The sequence below is a fragment of the Acanthochromis polyacanthus genome, chromosome 12 (assembly GCF_021347895.1).
Source record: "Acanthochromis polyacanthus isolate Apoly-LR-REF ecotype Palm Island chromosome 12, KAUST_Apoly_ChrSc, whole genome shotgun sequence".
NCBI lineage: Eukaryota > Metazoa > Chordata > Actinopteri > Pomacentridae > Acanthochromis > Acanthochromis polyacanthus.
Window position 1 is genome coordinate 19673966 of NC_067124.1, and position 9635 is coordinate 19683600.

The following is a 9635-nucleotide window of genomic DNA, read 5'->3' on the forward strand; positions in this document are numbered from 1 at the left end:
TAGAACACGACTGACAGATACCAGACCCCAAAATGGGAAAATAGCACATGTGCACATGAAGCATGTTTGTTTTTTCTGCTTCTCAGACCACAGATGTTTTCTTTCTCACCTCCTTTGGCTTTCACTCAAGGGCAACCAAAAACAGAGCAAAACAACAGCACATTCATGTGTCTTGCCTTGAATTTCTTTAGCCAACATTTGAACTAGATGTTTTGACAGCAAATATTGAATTAAAAAAAAAAAAACAATTATTCAAATTGGTTAAAGCCTGAAAGAATATGTTTTTATTGTACACACTGTTTTAGACTGTAGTTTACCAACAATGACTGACCGATAAGGAGACCACAATCAAGTGTGAAATGTCTGGAAACCTTGACAAACTGCACAGATGACAGAACCACAGGGGCTGTGCTGTGATGGGGCAAAAGTGGATAAGTAAAAAAAAAACCATGTAGGCCAGACATGATAAGAGAATAGATTTCACAGGGTGTCAAGGGCGATGACCAAAATGTGAAGACTCAGATGCAATCATCAAAAACAGGAACAAGAGGAGGGTGGAACAGGCTGGGCAGAGCAGGTCGGTAGGATATAAATATGAACCGGTGTGTGTCCAGGTGTTTTCTGATCGTTCACCAGACACTATGAGACTGCTGGCTCTGCTGCTGATGGTTGGAGCTGCTGGTAAAGACACAGAAATGCACACATGTCGTTTTACTGACATTTTGAACAACATACTAAACTATGACGTTTCTGTGACATTTTGAACGACATACTAAACTATGACATTTTTTTCCACATTTTGAAAGACATACTAAACTATGACGTTTTTGTGACATTTTGGATGACATACTAAACTATGACATTTTTTCCAGATTGTGGACGACATACTAAACAACGACGTTGCCGTCATATTTTGGACGACATACTAAACGATGACATTTTTTCCAAATTTTTAACGACATACTAAACTATGATATTTTTGTGACATTTTGGACGACATACTAAACTATGATGTTTTTGGTCACATTTTGGACGACATACTGAACTATGACATTTTTTCCACATTTTGCACAACATACTGAACTATGACGTTTTTTGTCCATACTTTACAAAATTCTGACTTTTTTTCCACATTTTGTCATTCTTTTGGACCACATACAAAACTATGACTTTTGTTCAACATTTTGGACCACATACTAAACTACTACGTCTTTGGTCACATTTTGGATGACATACTAAACTATTATGTTTTTGTGATATGTTGGACGACATACTAAAATATGACATTTTTTGAAAAATTTGGACAACAAACTAAACTATAACATTTTTTTCACATTTTGGATGACACGCTAAATTATGACGTTTTTGTGACATTTTGGACAACATACTGAAGTATGAGTTTTTTTCCACATTTTGGACGACATACTAAACTATGATATTTTTGTGATACATTTTGTCATACTAAAGGATGACGTTGTTTTCATCGTCTATGACAATTATGGTCACATTTTGGACTACATACTAAACTATTATGTTTTTTGATATTTTGGACGATATACTAAACTTTGATGTTTTTTTGATATTTTGAACGACGTAGTAAACTACAAGTCAGAGGAAGACATACAGCAAAGGGGCACGAGCGGGAATCGAACCCAGGCTGCTGCGTCATGACTAACTCTATTATGTGGGTAACCTGCTTAACCCATTGAGCTATACGGGCACCACTTTCTTGTCTGTTTTCGGATGACATACCAAACTATGAGGTTTTTGTCCATTTGTCAACAAAAAATGATGTTTTTTGTACATTTTCGGACGACATACTGAACTATGACGTTTTTTGTCCATTTTCGGACAACATACTAAACTACGACGATTTTTGTCCATAATACTAAACGATGATGTTTCTTGTCCATTTTCGGCTGACATACTAAGCTATGACGTTTTTGTCCATTGTGCAACAGAAATTAGGTATTTCTGTCCATTTATCCGCTTTTTAATGAGAGGCATAGTGAAACAGAGACAGGAATTGTGGGAGAGGACATGCAGCAAAGAGCCACGAGCGGGAATTGAACCCAGGCCGCTGCGTCGGGACCAACACCGTTATGTGGGTCGCCCGCTTAACCCATTCAGCTATACGGGCACCCATTTCTTGTTGGTTTTCGGACGACATACTGAACTATGATGTTTTTTTGTCCATTTTCGGCTGACATACTAAACCATGATGTTGTTGTCCATTTTGCAACAAAAATGACGTATTTCTGTCCATTTATCGGCTTTTTATTGAGAGTTTTTTTCATATTTTGGACTATGACATTTTTGGTTATATTTTGGGCGACATAGTAAAGTATGACGTTTTTTTCATATTTTGGACGACATACTAAACTATGTCATTTTTGGTCATATTTTGGACAACATACTAAAGTATCACATTTTTTTCATATTTTGGACGACATAGCCTACTAAACTATGACATTTTTGGTTATATTTTGAACGACATACTAAAATATGACTTTTTTCACATTTTGGATGACATACTAAACTATGACATTTTTGGTTATATTTTTGGACGACATACTAAACTATGATGTTGGTGTCCATTTCCCAACAAAAAATGACGTTTGTCATCCATTTTCAGACTACATACCAAACTATGATGTTTTTTTCCCATTTTCGGACGACATACTAAACTATGACGATTTTTGTCCATTTTTGGACGACATACTAAACTATGACATTTTGGTCATATTTTGGAGGACATATTAAACTATGATGATTTGGTTGTATTTTGGATGACATACTAAACTTTGACGTTTTTGGTCATATTTTCGGATGGCATACTAAACTATGATGTTGTTGTCCATTTTCCGACAAAAAATGCAGTTTTTGTCCATTTTCAGACAAAAAACTGACATTTTTTGTCCATTTTTGGACGACACACTACACTACGACGATTTTTGTCCATTTTTGGAAGACATACCAAAAACTGATGTTTTTTGTTCATTTTCGGACAACATACTAAACTATGACGTTTTTGTCAATTTTCCGACAAAAAATGCCGTTTTTGTCCATTTTTAGACAAAAAACTGACATTTGTTTGTTCATTTTTGGACAACACACTAAACTATGATGTTTTTGATCATTTTTCGACAAAAAATTATGTCTTTTGTACATTTTCGGACGTCATATTAAACTGTGATGTTGGTGTCCATTTTCCGGCAAAAAATGACGATTTTGTCATTTTGTCCTTTTTCGAATGACATACTAAGCTATGACATTTTTGTATGTTTTCTGACAAAAAATGACAATTTTTGTCCATTTTAGACGACATACTAAACTATGATGTTTCTTGTCCGTTTTCGGCTGACATTCTAAGCTATGACGTTTTTGTCCATTGTGCGACAGAAATAACATATTTCTGTCCATTTATCAGCTTTTTATTGAGAGACATAGTGAAAGAGAGACAGGAATTGTGGGAGAAGAGTCAGGGGAAGATATGCAGCAAAGGGCCACGAGTGGGAATCAAACCCAGGCCACTGCACTGGGACCAACCCTGTTATGTTGGTCGCCCACTTAGCCCATTGAGCTATATGGGCACCCCTTTTATGACGTTTTCTGTCCATTCTCAGACGACATACTAAACTATGACTTTTTTTTTTCCTTTTTCGGCTGACATACTAAACAATGATGTTGTTATCCATTGTCTGACAAAAAATGATGGTTTTTTTGGTACATTTTCAGACGTCATCTGAAACTATGATGTTGGTGTCCATTTTCCGACAAAAAATGATGATCTTTGTCCATTTTCGGACTACATACTAAACTATGATGTTTCTTGTCCATTTTCGGCTGACATACTAAGCTATAACGTTTTTGTCCATTTTGCGACAAAAATGATGTATTTCTGTCCATATATCGGCTTTTTATTGAGAGGCATAGTGACAGAGAGAAGACATGCAGTAAAGGGCCACGAGTGGGAATCAAACCCAGGCCGCTGCGTTGGGATCAACCCTGTTATGTGGGTCGCCCGCTTAACCCATTGAGCTATACAGGTACGCCTTTTATGTACATTTTCGGACGACATACTAAACTATGAGGTTTTTGTCCAGTTTCAGACGACATACCAAACTATGACGTTTTTTGTCCATTTTCAGACGACATACTAAATTATGACTTTTTTTTCCATTTTTGGCTGACATACTAAACTATGATGTTGTTGTCCATTGTCTGACAAAAAAATGATGTTTTTTGGTACATTTTCGGACGTCATCCGAAACTATGATGTTGGTGTTCATTTTCCGGCAAAAAATGACGATTTTCGTCCATTTTTGGACGACATACTAAACTATGGTGTATTTTTTTCGACATACTATATATACTATGGTGTGTTTTTTGGACAAAATTCATGATGATTTCTTTTTTCAAAGAAAACTGCTCTATAGTGTTTTTCACGGCCTACTTTACATTATTTCATCATATGGCATGTTTTTACAACATGTTGAAAAAATTACATTTTTTTCCGACATACTATAGTATGATGTTTTTGTCCATTTTTGGACAAAATATGACGGTTTTTGTCATTTTTCGAATGACATACTAAGCCATGACGTTTTCCAACAAAAAATGATGTTTCTTGTCCATTTTCGGCTGACATACTAAGCTATGACATTTTTCTGTCCATTTATCGGCTTTTTATTGAGAGGCATAGTGAAGGAGAGAAAAATCAGGGGAAGACATGCAGCAAAGGGCCACAAGGGGGACATGAACCCAGGCCACTGCACTAGGAACAACTCCGTTATGGGGAGTCGCCCGCTTAGCCCATTGTGCTATACGGGCAACCCTTTTCTGTACGTTTCGGACGACATACCAAACTATGACGTTGGTGTCCATTTTCCGACAAAAAATGACGATTTTTGTCCATTTTCCGGACTACATACCAAACTATGACTTTTTTGTCCATTTTCGGACGACATACTAAACTATGACGATTTTTGTCAATTTTTGGACGACATACTAAAGTATGATGTTTTTGGTTGTATTTTTCACGACATACTAAACTATGACGTTTTTGGTCATATTTTGGACGACATACTAAACTGTGACATTTTTGGTTATATTTTGAACTACATACTAAACTATGACGTTTTTTCACATTTTGGATGACATACTAAACTATGACTTTTTTGGTTATATTTTTCACGACATACTAAACTATGATGTTTTTGGTCATATTTTGGACAACGTACTAAACTCTAACGTTTTTGGTCATATTTTGGACGACATGTTAAACTTTGACGTTTTTGGTCATATTTTGGACAACATACTAAACTGTGATGTCTTTGTCGTATATTTAACAACATGTTAAACTATGACATATTTGTCGGATATTTGACGACATACTAAAGTATGACGTTTTTGTGTCAATTTGGACAATATACTAAACTATGACATTTTTGTCATATTTTGGATGACATCCTAACGTATGACGTTATTTTTCAACATTTTGGATGACATACTAAATTGTGATATTTTTGTTACATTTTGGACGACATACTAAACAATGACATTTTTCTCAGATTCTGGACGACATTAAACTAAGACGTTTTTGGTTATATTTCCGACAACATACTTAACTATGACGTTTTCATCATATTTCGGACGACATACTAAACTATGATGTTTTGGGTCACATTTGGGACGACATACTAAACTATGACCTTTTTTTACATTTTCGACGACATCTTGTGTTATGACTTTTTTTCACATTTTGGACGACAGACTAAACTATGACGTTTTTGGTCATGTTTTAAGCAGTATTCTGAACTATAACATTTTTGGTCATATATTGGACGACATACTAAATTATGATGTTTTTGGTCATATTTTGGATGACATACTAAACTATGACATTTTTGGTCATATTTTGGACAACATACGAAATTATGACGTTTTTGTCATATATTGGACAACATGCTAAACTATGACATTTTTGTCGTATATTTGACGACATCCTAAAGCATGACATTTTTGTGTCATTTTGGACAATATACTAAACTATTACATTTTTGTCATATTTTGGACAACATACTAAACTACGATGTTTTTTCCACATTATGGACGACATCCTAAAGTATGACGTTATTTTTCGACATTTTCGACGATAAACTAAGTTGTAATGTTATTTTCACATTTTGGACAACATACTAAACTGTGACATTTTTTTTCACATGTTGGATGACATGCTAAACAATGACATTTTTTCTACATTTTGGATGACATACTAAACTACAACATTTTTAAAAATATTTTGGACGACATACTAAACTATGACATTTTTGTCATTTTTCGGACGACATACTAAACTATGACATTTTTGTCATATTTTGGACGACATACTAAACTATGACATTTTTGTCATTTTTCGGACGACATACTAAACTATTACATTTTTGTCATATTTTGGACGACATACTAAACTATGACATTTTTTCCACATTTTGGACGACATACTAAGCTATGATGTTTTTGTCATATTTTGAACAACCTCCTAAACTATGACATTTTTTTCCACATTTTGGACAACATACTGAACAATGACATTTTTGTCATATTTTGGACGACATACTGAACTATGATGTTTTTCTCAGATTTTGGACAACATATTAAACTGTGACGTTTTTGTCATATTTTGAACAACCTCCTAAACTATGACATTTTATTCCACATTTTGGATGACATACTAAACTATGACATTTTTTTCATATTTTGGACGACATACAAAACTATGACGTTTTTCTCAGATTTTGGACGACATATTAAATTATGACTTCTTCTTCTTTTCCCTTCAGGGGTCGCCACAGCGAATCAATTGCCTCCATCTAACCCTGTCTGTTGCATCCTCTTCTCTCACACCAACTACCTTCATGTCCTCTTTAACCACATCCATAAACCTCCTCTTTGGTCTTCCTCTAGGCAGTGCCTGGCAGTGGGAAACTCAGCATCCTTCTACCAATATATTCACTCTCTCTCCTCTGGACATGTCTGAACCATCTCAGTCTGGCCACTCTGACTTTATCTCCAAAGCCTCTAACATGTGCTGTCCCTCTGATGTACTCATTCCTGATCCTATCCATGCTGGTCACTCCCAAAGAGAACCTCAGCATCTTCAGTTCTGCTACCTCCAGCTCTGCCTCCTGTCTTTTTCTCAGGGACACTGTCTCCAGACCAAACAACATGGCTGGTCTCACCACAGTTTTGTAAACCTTTCCTTTCATTTTAGCTGAAACTCTTCTATCACACATCACACCTGACACTTTTCTCCAGCCGTTCCAGCCTGTACACGCTTCTTCACCTCTTTTCCACACTCTCCATTGGTCTGGACTGTTGACCCTAAGTACTTAAAATCCTCCAACTTCTTAATCTCTTCTCCCTGTAACCTCACTCTTCCACTTGGGTCCCTCTCATTCACACACAGATACTCCGTCTTGCTGCGGCTAACCTTCATTCCTCTCCTTTCCAGGGCAAACCTCCATGCCTCTAGCTTCTCCTCCACCTGTTCCCTGCTCTCACTATGACGTTTTTGGTTATATTTTGGATGACATACTAAACTATGACATTTTTGTCATATTTTGGACGACACACTAAACTATCACATTTTTTCCACATTTTCGACCACATACTAAGCTATGATGTTTTTGTCATATTTTGAACGACCTACTAAAGCATGACATTGTTTTCCACATGTTGGATGACATACTAAACTATGACGTTTTTTTCATATTTTGGACGACATACTAACCTGTGACATCTTTTTTCCACATTTCATACAGATACGTACATCCACCCAAGAGCGTACACATGTACAGCCATATATCTGTACTGCAATGTCAACGATCTGTAAAATATGATGGAAAATTATGATTCACGATTGGTTTAAAACAAATTTCTGCTACTGACCGCTCCTTTTCCTTCCACGGTGTATTAAAGTTGCAGTTCCCCTTGAAGATGGCAGGATCATTGGTGGGAAGGAGTGTGAGCCTCAATCTCGTCCATACATGGCCTCTCTTAACTATGGCTACCACTTTTGTGGTGGTGTGCTCATCAACAAGCAGTGGGTGCTCTCTGTTGCCCACTGTTGGTACAAGTAAGTATGCACTGATGGAAAAAGGCTTGCTTTCAAATTGTTCTGTCTTTCTGCAAAGGTCTTTTATATTCTTTACTAATAATCTTTCTTGATTTAAGGCATATCTTTCTTTGAGGTAATAAAAGCATCTGTTGATGGAAGACAAACACTTTACAATCTATGACCACATGTATATGTTCGATCTAAAAGATCATGGAGAAAATGAGATTGATTGCTTGGCGGATCATAAAATCATGAAAAAAATCTTGTGAATTTTTTCCTTCACCCTATCATTATTTTGTGTGTGTGTGTCTCTTCTTCCCTCAGCCCCTATTCCATGCAGATCATGTTAGGAGAACATGATGTGCGAGTGTTTGAGGGTACAGAGCAGCTCATGAAGACCGACACCATTATTTGGCACCCTGAGTGAGTCTAACAAAAGGATCCATCCTGTCTGAAAATCTTGTTCCCGTTGCAAAATCTAATGACAATCTGATTCATTAATTTCATTCGATCAGTGCAGAGAAGCTCATGAAAAATGCTATTATCTAAAGTTTTTGTTACATTTCTCTGAGTGCAGTTATGACTACCAGACTCTTGATTATGATATCATGCTGATCAAGCTCTTCCACCCTGTGGAGGTGACTGAGACAGTCACACCCATCCCATTACCCACCGGGTGCCCAATGGGAGGGCTGCCTTGCTCTTTGTCTGGATGGGGAAATATTGCTCCAGATGGCGAAGGTGGGTTGACAATAGTGACACCTGAAGTGTGTCATGTTCAGTATGTTAAATGCCAGTACATGCATACTTATATATCTCCTGAGTCTCTGAGTTCTGGTTGTTGTAGACTCGTTCATGCCGTTCCGTCTGCAGTGCTTGGATGTGCCCGTGGTGGATGATCAGGCTTGTGAGAATGCCTATCCTGGCATGATCACACGCAGAATGTTTTGTGCTGGATACATGGACGGAGGCAGAGATGCATGCAATGTAAGTTTTACAGTGTTTGTTTTCAGAAGCTAAACTGTGAAGAAAAGAAAAAGTCTATCCACACCTCGGCATGTGTGGAAAAATTACCGTAAATCTGTGCTCGCTCTTACTCCTCTTCCCTGTGTTTGTCAGGGTGACTCTGGCAGCCCTCTGGTGTGTGTTGGAGAAGTTCACGGCCTGGTGTCATGGGGTCAGGGATGTGCTCAGCCCGGATACCCAGGTGTCTACGTTAAAGTGTGCGAGTTCCTCTACTGGATCGAAGACACTCTGGCAGCCTATCCCTGAAGAAATGTTTCCTTCCCCCAGTGTATGCCCTCTGCTCCCTGTAGTATATTAGCACTAATTCTTATTTTTCTAACTTTCCCCCAGCCTTTTCTTTGACATCTCCATTTTATTCAGCCTTTCTTGTCTCTGTTGGATCACATAACTTTTCTCCCTCATATATACAGATTTAACACACATGCGGCAGAAATCTGGAAAAATAAAAAAATTAAACCCACTTCTCAGTTGTCGGTCCACACTGTTC

The 9635-nt window shown here is 37.2% G+C and overlaps 1 protein-coding gene across 1 annotated transcript; it reads left to right on the forward strand.

Moving 5' to 3' along the window:
- The first annotated feature begins 559 nt into the window (after nt 1-559).
- On the forward strand, nt 560-9607 carry LOC110953829 (trypsin-like). The gene is made up of 6 exons (XM_022198021.2): nt 560-681; nt 7984-8140; nt 8447-8545; nt 8700-8863; nt 8970-9109; nt 9242-9607. Exons 1-6 carry the CDS (start codon nt 642-644, stop codon nt 9392-9394), a joined length of 753 nt encoding a protein of 250 aa, XP_022053713.1. The 5' UTR covers nt 560-641; the 3' UTR covers nt 9395-9607.
- The last annotated feature ends 28 nt before the right edge of the window (nt 9608-9635 follow it).